The sequence below is a fragment of the Humulus lupulus genome, chromosome 7 (genome assembly GCF_963169125.1).
Source record: "Humulus lupulus chromosome 7, drHumLupu1.1, whole genome shotgun sequence".
Classification (NCBI taxonomy): domain Eukaryota; kingdom Viridiplantae; phylum Streptophyta; class Magnoliopsida; order Rosales; family Cannabaceae; genus Humulus; species Humulus lupulus.
In genome coordinates this window covers 2,799,788-2,814,570 of record NC_084799.1, presented here as the reverse complement: position 1 = coordinate 2,814,570, position 14,783 = coordinate 2,799,788, and the positions used below count along the sequence as shown (strand labels likewise).

General features: G+C 36.1%; 4 protein-coding genes across 5 annotated transcripts; 2 read left to right on the top strand and 2 right to left on the bottom strand.

Annotated features, from left to right (window-relative positions):
* Positions 1-1,920: 1,920 nt before the first annotated feature.
* LOC133790333 (histone H3.2) lies at positions 1,921-2,589 on the top strand. Its single transcript, XM_062227937.1, has one exon. It carries the CDS (start codon positions 1,999-2,001, stop codon positions 2,407-2,409), a length of 411 nt encoding a protein of 136 aa, XP_062083921.1. The 5' UTR covers positions 1,921-1,998; the 3' UTR covers positions 2,410-2,589.
* Positions 2,590-3,227: 638 nt separating this feature from the next.
* On the top strand, positions 3,228-8,269 carry LOC133790332 (putative pentatricopeptide repeat-containing protein At5g36300). Of its 2 annotated transcripts, none has more exons than XR_009873999.1 (2): positions 3,228-3,278; positions 6,301-6,591. XR_009873999.1 is itself a non-coding variant. In XM_062227936.1 (2 exons), the coding sequence occupies exon 2, from the start codon at positions 7,442-7,444 to the stop codon at positions 7,907-7,909; it is 468 nt and encodes a 155-aa protein (XP_062083920.1). In that variant the 5' UTR covers positions 3,251-3,278; positions 7,306-7,441; the 3' UTR covers positions 7,910-8,269. The 2 variants fall into 2 exon arrangements, 1 of the variants encoding a protein (XP_062083920.1); XM_062227936.1 differs by lacking the exon at positions 6,301-6,591 and adding an exon at positions 7,306-8,269 and having other exon boundaries at positions 3,251-3,278.
* On the bottom strand, positions 3,357-5,989 carry LOC133790331 (G-type lectin S-receptor-like serine/threonine-protein kinase RLK1). Its single transcript, XM_062227935.1, has one exon. The coding sequence runs from the start codon at positions 5,932-5,934 to the stop codon at positions 3,517-3,519; it is 2,418 nt and encodes an 805-aa protein (XP_062083919.1). The 5' UTR covers positions 5,935-5,989; the 3' UTR covers positions 3,357-3,516.
* A 169-nt stretch (positions 8,270-8,438) lies between the features above and the next one.
* Positions 8,439-11,395, bottom strand: LOC133790330 (G-type lectin S-receptor-like serine/threonine-protein kinase RLK1). The gene has a single exon (XM_062227934.1). It carries the CDS (start codon positions 11,149-11,151, stop codon positions 8,734-8,736), a length of 2,418 nt encoding a protein of 805 aa, XP_062083918.1. The 5' UTR covers positions 11,152-11,395; the 3' UTR covers positions 8,439-8,733.
* Between the last annotated feature and the right edge of the window lie 3,388 nt (positions 11,396-14,783).

The window sequence follows — 14,783 nt, the reverse complement described above, 5'->3', positions numbered from 1 at the left end:
TAACTTTTTGTGTTATTTTTCTACTAATATTTTGGTTTTAGGTTACCTTCTTGTAGATCGATCGCTCGATCTATACTACAACCACTGCTAAGTGGATGCACGTTTTGGGCGCTAAACATTATGCGTTTGAATCTCTTTGGTTAAAGAATGTAAGAATTGAGCGAAAAAGTCAGATACACATCAACCAATCACAAAATATCTCATTCCGTTTATTTCATGGCTCTAACTCTATAAATAATGAATTGTGAACACATTGTGACTAACTGAGACTTTTGATTCTTTTTATTACTCTGCCTGACTAAATACTCATCTGACTTAAGCATCATAGTGTTTTCTTGTAGGTAACACGTAGGCACTAAAGGTGAACATTTGACCAACAAAACTCGAAAACCCGCATAACCCGCCCGACTCGAACTTTGAGAACCTTGTTTTTCGGAAAACCCGTTCATTTCTGGCATAATCCGATCTGAACCCAACATGTGCTGGGTTGGGTTCGGGCCACTGAGTGTATTTAAAAAAAAGTTGAACCCTAAAAAAACAAAACCCTAAATTAATCCATTTTTGACTCTGGACATTAAATAATAGATAATAGGTAACTTTGGACTTTATGTTTAAGTGTTTTAGTATATTACTTTTGTAGTTTGTTTCTTGAAATGCATTAAAATCACATTTCTTTTAAAAATTTATAATTTTCTATAAACTTATGTTTCATGATTATATTTTTTTCAAAAATTTTTCCAAGGCCTAATTTGTAAAAATTCAATTGAACCAAACTAACAACAAACTTTAAAAATTAGAAAAGTGTAAAAAAAATTGTATTTTTGAAAAATTTGTACCAAGCCCCATTTTCGACCCAAAGCCTAATTGGCCAGCCCAACACGAAACCCGAATTTGAACAAAAACCCAAAAAGTTTAGATCGGATTCGGTACCACTTTTCTGCACCCGAAACCCAAACCTGATACAACTGAAACCCGAAAATCTGATCTGTGTGCACCCCTAATAGGCGCTACTGCTTACTTTAGAGATTCAAGATTCAAATCGAAAAAGGAAGCTGAGCGACTGGTCCAGAAAGAATAATTTCCAAAAGCAACAAATCAAATTTTCGACATACCAATGATTTAACAAATTTTGAAAGTATAAATTCATCAATTTACTTTGTTTGTTTTGACTGTAAATAACCAAAATATATACATATAAGTAAATCGTATTAAAATTAATGATGAACAAAAACAGAATAAAAAAATATGATAACTTTATGAACAATAATTTATTTTTAAATATAAAATGAAATAATTGATAAAAATTGAACACATATGAATTGAAAACATGGATCCAATGAACTAAAATTTATTCTTATAAAGAGATATTAAAATAAACAAATAAGAAAAGTTAAAATTTCAAAATATAAATTAGAAAATAAAAAAAAACTAATATATGTGAATTGTGAATTGTAATTTTTCTTATCTTTCAAACATATCAAGCATGGTGGTTCATAAGGCTAAGATCAAGTTTGAAGTAATGTCATAACAAGCAATTTTTTTTTTTTTTAAATAAGAAATATCAACAAAATCTAAAAAAAAAACAATATTAATGAAATAGGCTCGAAAATTCACCATTTTATACCCAAATATCATTTTTTTAAAAATATTAAAATATCACAAATTTATATATGTGAGGCGTGGACGATAGTGGCTCCTAAACGAAAATTTGGAAATTTTAGCCCCAAAACCAAAATGAGAAAACCGCCAAATCTTAATTTGAAGATCCGCATGAAGACACTAAATTGAATCTACACCGTCGGTTGAGAGTTAATCAACGATCTAAATTCATCCTCATAACGCGAAATACAAAATTTCAACATTCCCGCTTATAGTTTCACGCACCTCTACTATAAATACCAGCTCAAATCTCATATTCTCATCACTCAATTTTCGCTTTTCATTTTCCATTATTTTCCCGAGAAACAAACAAGTACTTCTCTCTTTTAGATCTTCGAAATGGCTCGTACCAAGCAGACAGCAAGAAAGTCCACCGGAGGAAAGGCTCCAAGGAAGCAGCTGGCGACCAAGGCCGCGAGGAAGTCGGCTCCGGCCACCGGAGGAGTGAAGAAGCCACATCGTTTCAGGCCCGGAACAGTGGCTTTGAGGGAGATCAGGAAGTACCAGAAGAGTACCGAGCTTTTGATCCGAAAGCTCCCATTCCAGAGATTGGTGAGGGAAATCGCTCAGGACTTCAAGACCGATCTTCGGTTCCAGTCCAGCGCTGTGTCTGCTCTTCAAGAGGCTGCCGAGGCTTACTTGGTCGGTCTCTTCGAAGACACCAACCTGTGCGCGATCCACGCAAAGAGGGTTACCATTATGCCTAAGGATATTCAGTTGGCTCGCAGGATTAGAGGCGAGAGAGCTTAGGATTTGCAGCTGATGACATTTCTCAAGTACTTTTACCTATTCCTCTTCTGTAGTTGCTTCTTTTTAACATTGGGTTTTGTAAAATGGTGTGGAAATCCAATGATTGATTGGATTATCTTCTTTTCATTGTCAAAGATTGTAGTTCTTACTATTAGTAATGAAACATGAGTGGTTATTGCATTGGTTTTGTGTTTCAGTAGAATATATGCTTTTCATGAATTGATGCTTATGATTACATAAGTTTTAATAACTTTGTGTGATTTCTTTCATGGTTGTCTGATTGAAGGGTCCTCTATAATGCACCATTTGCATTCTCTCGAAACAAGCTTAAAAGCTCAATCTGTAATAGAAAGATGCGATAACTGTAAACATTGGCCTGAATTGATTTCTGGAAAAAAATGCAATCCATTATCTTTTCTCCTTGTCTGGTACTAAATGAAAATGCCATTTCAATGAATGGCTAAAGTGCTCACTAAAATTTATTTCTTTAGTGTTAAATATTCAAGTGGTATGTACCATTTGGTTTCTTTTCAGATTGGGTTCTGGTTTGAGAGTTGGGATCTGTTCAACTTATAGATATTTGATAAACCCAAGTTTGAAAGTCTTGCAGAAGTGGAATTGTAGCAATATGTGGATGAAAAGATTGTTTACAATAGTTCTCATCTGTTTGTTGATTAAGCTCATTATTAGTACATATAACTAGAGCTCTCAACAGTGAGTTTTAACAAAATAGTGAACAACATTAGATACCATAAATGCGCTTTGACTACACATAGTTAGTTTATTACTCTTGACTTGTTTGTATTGTTCTCCTAAAACAGAACAAATGACTTCACCAATGGAAATAGAGAAGCAAGGAGTTGAGAGAGGTATGGACTTCATGCATCTATGTCAATTACTCTTTCAATATAACAAATTATTTACTTAGAAATCTCGAGTAAAACACATATCTGAATTAGCTAGGAATTAAAACATTCAATTTGAAGATACATACATGATCAATTATTTAGCAATAGCAACGGAGTACATAAAATACAAATCATTAGCCTTAGCAAAGAAGTGAAAAAAGACAAGTACAACTTAATGAAGACTAAAAACGTACTGGTTTCAATAAGTAATTGTAATGGAATAGGGAGATGGGCAAGGTGGAGCATGTACTTCAACAACTCCTTCAAGCATTTGAACAACCTTCCTCATGTTAGGTCTAAGAGATGGATTTTCTTGAATACACCACATGGACACCCTCACATACGTCTCCAATTTCTTCTTATCATCTAAAACATCAGCTTCATAATCAACAAGCACATCTAATGACCCTTCTCTGAAGCAATCATAAGCCCAGTCTGTCAATATTTCTCTTCCTTCCTCACCATTCTCCATATCTACACTTTTTCTGCAACAAATAATCTCAAGCAGTACCACTCCAAAACTATAGACATCCACTTTGGAAGTAATGGGCATGTTCCTAAACCATTCTGGTGCAACATACCCTTTTGTTCCTCTTATGGCTGTATTTGTTTGACTTTGATTCATCATCAACAGCTTTGCCAAGCCGAAATCTGATATCTTGGCATTGTTGTACTCATCAAGAAGTATGTTTTGAGGCTTTATATCACAATGGATGATCTGGGAGCTGCACTCCTCATGCAAATATAATAGTCCTTTTGCAATGTCTAAAGCAAGTCCAGTTCTTTGCTTCCAACTGGGTTTTAAGTCTCCAAACATAAAGTTTGCCAAAGTCCCATTTTGTAAGTGCTCGTAGACCAGCAAACGATTCTGTCCACCATCACAGTATCCAATTAAGCGAACTAGATTCTTGTGATGTGTTTGACCTATTACATTGACCTCATTTCTGAATTCTTTCTCAGTCTCCTGTGCCACAAAATGTAGCTTCTTAACCGCTATAACAACACCAGAACTCGTTTGTAGTGTCCCTTTGTACACGATTCCAAAAGCTCCTCTTCCCAATTCTTCTTCAAACCCATTTGTGGCTTCCTCAAGCTCTTTGTAAGGAAAGCAACGTAAATTCGACTCGGGAGTGTTTTGAGATGGTGAAAACGTTTTCCTTTTCTTTTGGTAAATCAAGAAAAATCCAAAACAAACTGCTGCAGCCAATACAACATTAACAAAAACAGAGGTACCTAAAAGAGCTGCTCCAGCCCGAATCAAAGTATCTTGATTCTTGGTCTTGTTGCTTGGGGCTTGACTGTGGCCATTAGTTCCATTAGGGAAAGTAAAACTGTCTTTACGAATTTTGATAAAGGCCCTCGAGTTAAGATTGTTGTTGAATCTCCCATTCGAGAGAGGTAGCTTCTTCTTCCAACAAGTGCCATCTCTAAAAATGGCAACAGCACACAAACAATCCTTCAAGCAAGATTCTTTACAGTTTTCTCCTTCAAAAGGCTTCAATTGAGCATAATCTGACATGGGCCAATCCGCATTGATAATCTCCTCAACTCCATACAAATCTTCTTTGGAACTAAGCTCATCTTCTTCACAGCCTTGTATGAAATCAGCTTTGCAGCTTCCATAATCATCATTTGGATCAATCAATGAATACCCTATTGGACAACCACATGATGGCCTCTGTTCTTCTTTCAGTTTACAGAGGCTGTTGTGCCCACAAACACCTGCACCTCCTTCGACCCTCATGGTCAGGCAAATATCATCTGGTATGGCCTTGAGAAAAGTCCATTTCCCATTCCCACTCTTGGGATGATAATATTGAGTAAAAACCCCATCAAAACTTAGAATAGCTCTGAAATAGTTATTCCTTGATGAGACCAAATCCCCCCCAGCCAGAATATAACTTCCACCATTTGCTCTCAAAACGTACATATTGCCTGTCTCATTGAACACCAATTGTTTTCCCGCTGTCGATGAATCAGTCCCCTCATCGGTGCCACTTGCATAATAAGGACGATTGGCAAAGTCAGTCGGCAAGTTAATGGTATTGAGCACAAGATTCCCATCTTGCTGCAGCCTCAACTGGAATCTACCTTTGGAAAAGTTGGTCTCAGTTTGACGAGATGAAAGAACACCGCCTCGGTCCAGTGTCTGAGTAGGCAACATGGTATCAGTTGGGTGGTCAAAAGTTTCCCATAGCTTTTCAGAATTTGAATTTTCAATGATGAAATTACCTTCATCGCTCATAACGCCGTGAGAAACATCTCCCAAAACGGAGTCAGATTTCCATAGCTCTTGGCCCTGAGGATTAGTCAGCACAAGGCCTCTATCTACAGTCAGGTTGAGTATGGAACCCCTCGGCGCTGTTGGAGGGTTAGCTTTTGTGTACCAAACTATGGTCTTGTCTGGGATGTTGGCGTACCAAATAGAGAGCAAGAAGAGATCTTTATTATTACCCAGTTGATGAAAGCCGAAGGCAAAATCACCTGATGCAGAAAGCCATGGAGGTGAGTCGTCTGTTGCAGAGAGAGTGGTTCCAACTTTGACACTGCCATTGGTTTGGCAAAAAGCAGAGTTAGGAAACAGGAGAAGGAGAAGAAGCCCATAGAACATAACCATTGTACTAAGGAGGAAGAAGAAGAAGATGATGATGATCTTAGTGTGGTAGAGTTGTACTTCTCGTATTCTTGTTTAGGCAAACAAACCATGGAAAATGAAATGGGCTTCCGGGATGAGATTTCTCTGTGGAAACCAAGGACTTTTATGATACATAAGAAGAACATGTACGTAATTAGTATGGTTGGCTTGACTAGTTCTGCTTTTACTTGTCATTGGACGTGTTTTTGGACAAAAATTATTCGGCTTTTCAAATCAAGTATAGATTTTTTCTTCCCTTTCTACTAATATTTTTTGTTGCAGCACCTTTTTACTAATAATTTTTGTTATTAATAATAAAAAAATATTTGATGCATGCCTGCATTGTAGATGGCGAGCGGTATTGTTTCAAGGATGACATGTACTGGTTTGACGAAGTTTTTGTTGTTTCCGCTTTCCAGGAAATGCAATAAAATTTTTTATTTCCTCCAACTAAAACGATGTTGAGAGAAATAATAATAATTTTTGTTTCGTTCACAAGGTTGTAATCTCTCTTATCCTTGGTGTTTGTCTCTCTCTGTCGAATTAGAATATCAGCAGCATATAGGCCTCTCTCTCTCCGCTTCATTTGGCTTGGCCATGTTTTTGTGGCGCCATAATATCACTCTTTTCTCTGCTTGTTTTTTTTTTATTAACTAATGCTTCTAAATTTGAAAGTTTCTTGATCTGGGTATCACCTTTTTTTAGAAATAATATACTAAAACGAAATATTAAAATATTAATATATTTAATTGAAGAAAAGAAATAAAAAAAAAATATAATAGAAAGAATAAATCAAAACGAGCATACGAAACATTTTTTTTATCACCAAAAAATAATACAGACTGTATTTGTGTCCTAAAATAAGAGCAAATACCTTCTTTTATAGTCTTCATGGAAAATTGAAAAAGATTTGAATCAAGTACATTAATACCCAAATTTCTAACAAATATGATATTTTAATATCTAAAAATCATTCCCAATTAATTATTCTTATTATGTTAATATCAACCGTTTCTCAAAATGATTTTCTGATAATTAATCAGAATGAATGACACTTTGATTATTTTTAATTAAAGTGATTGGCATCAATTTTTTTCCAACAATCTTTTCCCTTTTGGATCATATAATTCTCCATTTTAAGCTTCATTATTTTCTTCCCAGTTTTGCAGTTTGAATATAATAACCAAGGAAAACAGTTTCTACATGGCCTTGCTTTTTTCTGAGTCCTAAGAGTTTTTTTTTTTTTTAAAAAGATTCAGAGTAATAGGTTTTATGCTAGAGATGCATCCAAGGTTTATTTCATCAAAATAAGGTCAGTAATAAGTCTCAGTTCTCTTTCGCTTCCTCTGTCAGCAGTCATGATAATCCTGGAAGTGGCGAGGTGAATTATCTACGAGAGTAGGGACATGGAGCTGAACTCTGTTCTGTGCCCCAGCTCATTGTTACCACTGTCCATCTCCAGTAGTAGCCTTGTTCCAAGTTGTCCGAAATGCAGGCTGCACTGAACTTCTTCGGCTCCACGAACCACTCAAGGCAGAGCAAGGGTGTTAAAGGACCCAGTTTTGAAGTGAAATTCGATAGTGAAAGCTCCATTCTTGAGTACCCAGATCGTCTTAGAACCGGAGAAGAACTTTCAGGCGAGTCTTACAACCAATTGATTCGTGAATATTGTAGAGAAGGGAATGTAGACACGGCCATGACTCTTTTGGCTCGGTTGGACGCCATGGGCTTTCATCCTAGCTTCGTTTCTTATGCTTATTTGATTGAAGCTATTGGTAGTGTTGGTAGGACTTTAGAAGGTCATTGTCTGTTTCAAGAAATGACTTGGGTTGAGTTTGAGCCAAAAGTAAAGCTTTACAACGTTTTGCTTAGAGGGTTTTTGCTAATTAGGGACTGCGGTTGGAGTGTTGACTGTAATGGACGAAAAGGGTATTCAGAGGAATCGAGAAACTTATGAGATTCTCTTGGATTACTATGTCAAAGCCAGGAGGTTGGATGATACTTGGTCTGTAATCAATGAGATGAAGCCCTGCAAGTGTTTGGTAAATAGTATAGACACGTTTGGTAAATATGGCGACCTAGGAGAAGCCCTGCAAGTGTTTGAGAAAATGAAAGAAGAAAATGTGAAGCCTAATATAACAACTTGGGTTCTGGTTTGAGAGTTGAGACATGTTGATTTTAAAGATCTTGGATAAACCCAAGTTTGGAAGTCTTGCATAAATGGAATTGTAGCAATAGGTGGATAGGATGCCCCTGTTTACAATATTTCTCATTTGTTTGTTTGTTTTTTTTTTGATAAAGCTCATGGTCAGCACATAGACAACTAGAGCTCTCAACAGTTAGTTCTAACAAAACAGTGAATAGTATTAAATATCATAAATGCACTTTGATTACACATATTTAGCCTATTACTCTTGACTTGTTTGTACCATACAAATGACTTCACCGTTGGAACTAGAAAAGCAGGTAATTAAGAGAGGTATGACCTTCATGCATCTATGTTAATTACTCTTTTAATGTAAGAAATTAGTCACTCAGAAATCTCGAGAAAAAAACACATCTTAATTAGCTAGGAATTAAGACATTCAATTTGAAGATACATGGACATGATCAATTACTTAGTGACAGATTACACTATAAACTACAAATTACTAGCCTTAGCAAAGAAGTGAAAAGTACAAAGGGGTTTACAGTGGTCATGGAGTATGGAGGTGGGCATACTTAAATTTTCAATCGAATACTACAATACAACTTAACAAAGACTATAAAAAGGAGCTGGTTTCAATTGGTATTGGTAATGGAATAGGGAGATGGACAAGGTGGATCATCTACTTCAACAACTCCTTCAAGCATTTGAACAACCTTCCTCATGTTAGGTCTAAGAGAAGGATTTTCTTGAATACACCACATGGACACCATCACATACGTCTCCAATTTCTTCTTATCATCTAAAACATCAGCTTTATAATCAACAAGCACATCTAATGACCCTTCTCTGAAGCAATCATAAGCCCAGTCTGTCAATATCACTCCCTCTTCCCCACCATTCTCCATATCAACACTTTTTCTGCAACAAATAATCTCAAGTAGTACCACTCCAAAACTATAGACATCCACTTTGGAAGTAATGGGCATGTTCCTAAACCATTCTGGTGCAACATACCCTTTTGTTCCTCTTATGGCTGTATTTGTTTGACTTTGATTCATCATCAACAGCTTTGCCAAGCCGAAATCTGATATCTTGGCATTGTTGTACTCATCAAGAAGTATGTTTTGAGGCTTTATATCACAATGGATGATCTGGGAGCTGCACTCCTCATGCAAATATAATAGTCCTTTTGCAATGTCTAAAGCAAGTCCAGTTCTTTGCTTCCAACTGGGTTTTAAGTCTCCAAACATAAAGTTTGCCAAAGTCCCATTTTGTAAGTGCTCGTAGACCAGCAAACGATTCTGTCCATCATCACAGTATCCAATTAAGCGAACTAGATTCTTGTGATGTGTTTGACCTATTACATTGACCTCATTTCTGAATTCTTTCTCAGTCTCCTGTGCCACAAAATTTAGCTTCTTAACCGCTATAACAACACCAGAACTCGTTTGTAGTGTCCCCTTGTAAACGATTCCAAAAGATCCTCTTCCCAATTCTTCTTCAAACCCATTTGTGGCTTCCTCAAGCTCTTTATAAGGAAAGCAACGCAAATTTGATTCAGGAATTCTTTGAGATGGTGAAAACTTTATCCTTTTCTTTTGGTATATCAAGAAAAATCCAAAACAAACTGCTGCAGCCAATACAGCATTAACAAAAACAGAGGTACCTAAAAGAGCTGCTCCAGCCCGAATCAAAGTATCTTGATTCTTGGTCTTGTTGCTTGGGGCTTGATTGTGGCCATTAGTTCCATTAGGGAAAGTAGAATTGTCTGTACGAATTTTGATAAAGGCCCTCGAGTTAAGATTGTTGTTGAATCTCCCATTCGAGAGAGGTAGCTTCTTCTTCCAACAAGTGCCATCTCTAAAAATGGCAACAGCACACAAACAATCCTTCAAGCAAGACTCTTTACAGTCTTCTCCCTCAAAAGGCTTCAATTCAGCATAATCTGAAGTAGGCCAATCCGCATTGATAATCTCCTCAACTCCATACAAATCTTCTTTGGAACTAAGCTCATCTTCTTCACAGCCTTGTATGAAATCAGATTTGCAGCTTCCATAATCATCATTTGGATCAATCAATGAATACCCTATTGGACAACCACATGATGGCCTCTGTTCTTCTTTCAGTTTACAGAGACTGTTGTGCCCACAAACACCTGCACCTGCTTCGACCCTCATGGTCAGGCAAATATCATCTGGTATGGCCTTGAGAAAAGTCCATTTCCCATTCCCACTCTTGGGATGATAATATTGAGTAAAAACCCCATCAAAACTAAGAATAGCTCTAAAATAGTTATTCCTTGATGAGACCAAATCCCCCCTAGCCAGAATATAACTTTCTCCATTTGCTCTCAAAACGTACATATTACCTGTCTCATTGAACACCAATTGTTTTCCCGCTGTCGATGAATCAGTCCCCTCACTGGTGCCACTTTCATAATAAGGACTATTGGCAAAGTCAGTCGGCAAGTTTATGGTATTGAGCACAAGATTCCCATCTTGCTGCAGCCTCAACTGGAATCTACCTTTGGAAAAGTTGGTCTCAGTTTGACGAGATGAAAGAACACCGCCTCGGTCCAGTGTCTGAGTAGGCAACATGGTATCAGTTGGGTGGTCAAAAGTTTCCCATAACTTTTCAGAACTTGAATCTTCAATAATGAAGTTACCTTCATCGCTCATAACGCCGTGAGAAACATCCCCCAAAACAGAGTCAGATTTCCATAGCTCTTCGCCCTGAGGATTAGTCAGCACAAGGCCTCTATCGACAGTCAGGGTGAGTATGGAGTCCCTCGGCGCTGTTGGAGGGTTGGCGTTAGTGTACCAAACTATTGTTTTGTCTGGTATGTTAGCGTACCAGATAGAGAGCAAGAAGAGATCTTTATTATTACCCACTTGCTGAAAACCGAAGGCGAAATCACCTGATGCAGAAATCCATGGAGATGAGTTGTCTGTTGCAGAGAGAGTTGTTCCAACTTTGACGCTGCCATTGGTTTGGGAAAAAGCAGAGTTAGGAAGCAGGAGAAGGAGAAGAAGCCCAGAAAACATAGCCATTGTACTTAAGAAGAGGAAGAAGAAGACGATGATGATCTTAGTGTGATAGAGTTATACTTCTCATTCTTGTTTCGACAAACAAAACATGGAATGGGATCCAGGGATGAGATTTTTCTGTTGAAACCGAGTTTCACGATTTACCTGAAGAAGATGGACGTAATGACTATGGTCGACTTCGACTTCACTGGTGTTTTCACTAGTCATTGGACGTGTATTTTGGTTTTCTTTGACAATTTATTTTACGTTTCAAATCAACTCTATATTTTTCTTCCTTTTAAATATTAACCAATTATTTATTATTATGAATAATTAAAAAAATATTTGATTTATGGTATCACCATGTATTATATATGATGTGGAGCGAGAGCCCAAGAGAGTGGTCCGAGGAGAGCCCAAGGGACCTTGGTCCGAGGAGAACCCAAAAGAGTGGTCCGAGGAGAGTGACATGTTAGAGGAGAGATATGGCATGCTAGAGGAGAGTGGCATGCTAGAGGAAAGTGCCATGTTAGAAGAGAGAAGTGCATGTCCTAGCACTTGCATATGTTCAGCATGCATGTGTCCGACCAGCACTTGCATGTCCTATATGTCCCAGCACTTGCATGTCCTACCAGCACTTGCATGTCCTATATGTCCCAGCACTTGCATGTCCTACCAGCAAGTGTATGTCCGTGCATGTGTATGATCGACCAGAATGGAGGTGAGGTGGATCAACTAAGTAGAGGAGGACTAAGTCAAGATTCCCAGAAACGACTTCAACATGAACCGGTCTTGGCACGCGCGAGAATCTCTCATTCTTCCCACAAATTGGGGGTTTTGTTACATTTTGAATGTTTTTTGTAATTTAAATGTAATAAATATAATAAAATATCCCGATTCTAGGGGATATCAGATATATGATCCTAAGCATATAAATATGTGACTTATGGGATTAGAAATGGGCTTCTTCTTCTTTTTAGACTTTTTGGGAAAATTTGGGTCTGAGTATTCTAGGGAGAGAAAGTGCTGGTATCATAAAGAATTCTTGTATTTTTGCAATCTGTACTGAAGAAACTCAGTTGGCTCAGTTCATCTGATCTTGAGTACAGATCTATAATCACAACTCTAAGTGGATTAGGCTATTACCAACATATTGGGGCTGAACCACTATAAAAATTGCTGTATTATTTACTTTCTGTTCATAAACTGTCTGTGTCATTTTATTTCTCTTGAAGGCTATATCGTTTTTGACGTTCTCACGTCGTTGGCTAAAAACGCGGTCAACACTTTTGAAAAATGAAAAGTTTATAAGATTAAGATTTTCATTCTCAATACCTAAAATTATACATAGAAACACCGAAAAATATACAATTATAGAGAAGCCTTTACTTTCCTAGAAGAGGATCCTTGTCCATTTTTTACTTGGTTATGGTGGAACCCATTGTGGTCCATATCTCTATTATCGTCGCCAGTGATTTTTTTTCGGTTCGGAAAAATGTAACGGTCGGAGGTATTGCCGTTACAATTTTTTATTGGGGTTATTGGTGCGTCAACTAAAAAGAATAAATGAGTTTTCTTGCAAATATCATTATTAAAAATATACAAAAAATAATAATTTTTCTTTAAATTTTATTGTTTAAAGTTAAAAATAATAATAATAAGTTAAAAAAATTAGTATTTAATGGTGATTATAATACTAAAATAATAAAAATGAAATAAATATAAATAATAAAAAAATTAATAAAAATTATGATAGAAGTATTATATATCAGAAATGCTATGGTCAGCCAGAGTGTCATATTCTTTTACAGACAATTTGTCTTCTACTGCCACGTGGAGAGCAGTTCCTTTTCTATTGTTTTTTTTTTCGATTGCAAGTTTTTTTTTTAAATGCAATTCTTGTATTTATTCAGCCAGATCATTGTCATGACCAAATTAATTAAGCTTATTATATTATTTTCACATGCATTTACTTTTATTGTTGAAGCTACGTGTAAAATATTCAATAGGTAATGAAACATATTTTCTAATATTTATAATTATTTTTAGTCTATTTAGAATTAATGATATTTTAAATTATATATAAAATATTAATTTTATGTACAATGTAAATAACATGAGAGAATTGAGATAGAGTATAAAAAAAAAAAAATTTACCCTATTTCTAATTTCGTCCTATTTTTACCGAGGCAAAAACATCCCGTCGGGTCAGGGCCCAACTTCACCGCCTCATTTTGCCATGCCTAGATATCACCCTTTCAACAAAGCCTCTTAAATCATATATATACTAAATGAAAAGACATTGCTGTTGGTGTATAAATTCAAGTCAAGTCAAGTGTGGGATTGTGTCACTTTATCATTCTTGGAAATTCTTGCATATATTTAATGTATTGAATAGAAAAAAAGCTTAGTACATAAGTAAACAGTCTCTCTACGTACCATATGGATTGAAAATTTATGCCGGTAGGGTTCGTTCGAAGTTCTTTTCAATTATTAATTTAAATGGTTGAACGGTTGGTCCCTCTAAATATTGGTTGAATGGCTTAATCATATTATTCAATACTAAATAATATAAATTGAAATATTATTATTATAATTATATTAATATAAATTTAAATGTTATAAAATATTATTATTAAAATAATATATATAATGCAAGACTAAATATTTATATTAATGGCTTAACCGAAAGTGAAGTTTTCTGCTGGTGTAGCAGAGCAGCACCAAAAGAAATAAGCTAAGAAATGTTGGAAGTGAAGTACTAATATTAGTAGGAAAATTTCACTTTTTATCTCTAATAATACCTAATATTACCAAAAAATTCCAATATTAATAATATTTTCAAATTAATGCTAAACTTTCCTCCCATACCCAAAATACCCCTCCCATTATATCAAAAAATCACAAAACCTTTTCTTCCACTCTCCTCCCTCTCTCTCTCTCATTCTCACGAAATCATACACAAAACCTACAATTTTGTATAATTTTCTTGTCAAAATCATTGTTAGCCATCTCCATTGTCTCTGTGAAGTCGTTAATATCAAAGACAACATCTATTTTGAGAGTTTTTGGAGAAGAAAAACCATGGGTAATAAGATTTTATATTTTATGTATTGGGTATTATTTGTTTACATTTTGTTAGCTATTTTGAACAGATTTGAGCCTATATTGGTGTATTTTTCGGGATTTTTTGAGAGATTCCGCGATCTGTGTTTTTCTGGGTTTTCTGCAACTTTTTTGCTCGATATCAGCTCGATAACGGTTCGATATGAGCTCGATGGTATGTAGAAGAAGGTCTTGTAAGAGCTCGATGTGAGCTCGATTATAGCTCGATAGGGTTGGGTATTAGTGCTCGATTGTGCTCGATGGAAACTCGATAATGGTTCGATAAGGGTTCGATGGGACCCTACAATATTTGAGCTCGATAGGTTTAGGTTTCTCGATATGTGCTCGATATGAGCTCGATAGTAGCTCGATAGGGTTCGATGGAGGGTTTATGTTCGGTTTTGAGAAATTGTAGCTCGATAGTGTTCGATAAGAGCTCGATGCTAACTCGATAAAGCTCGATGTTAGCTCGATAAAGTTCTTTTTTAATGTATTTCTGAAAAAATGACAGTTTTCCTGACAATTTTAATGTTTTTTTTTTCCAACAGAGG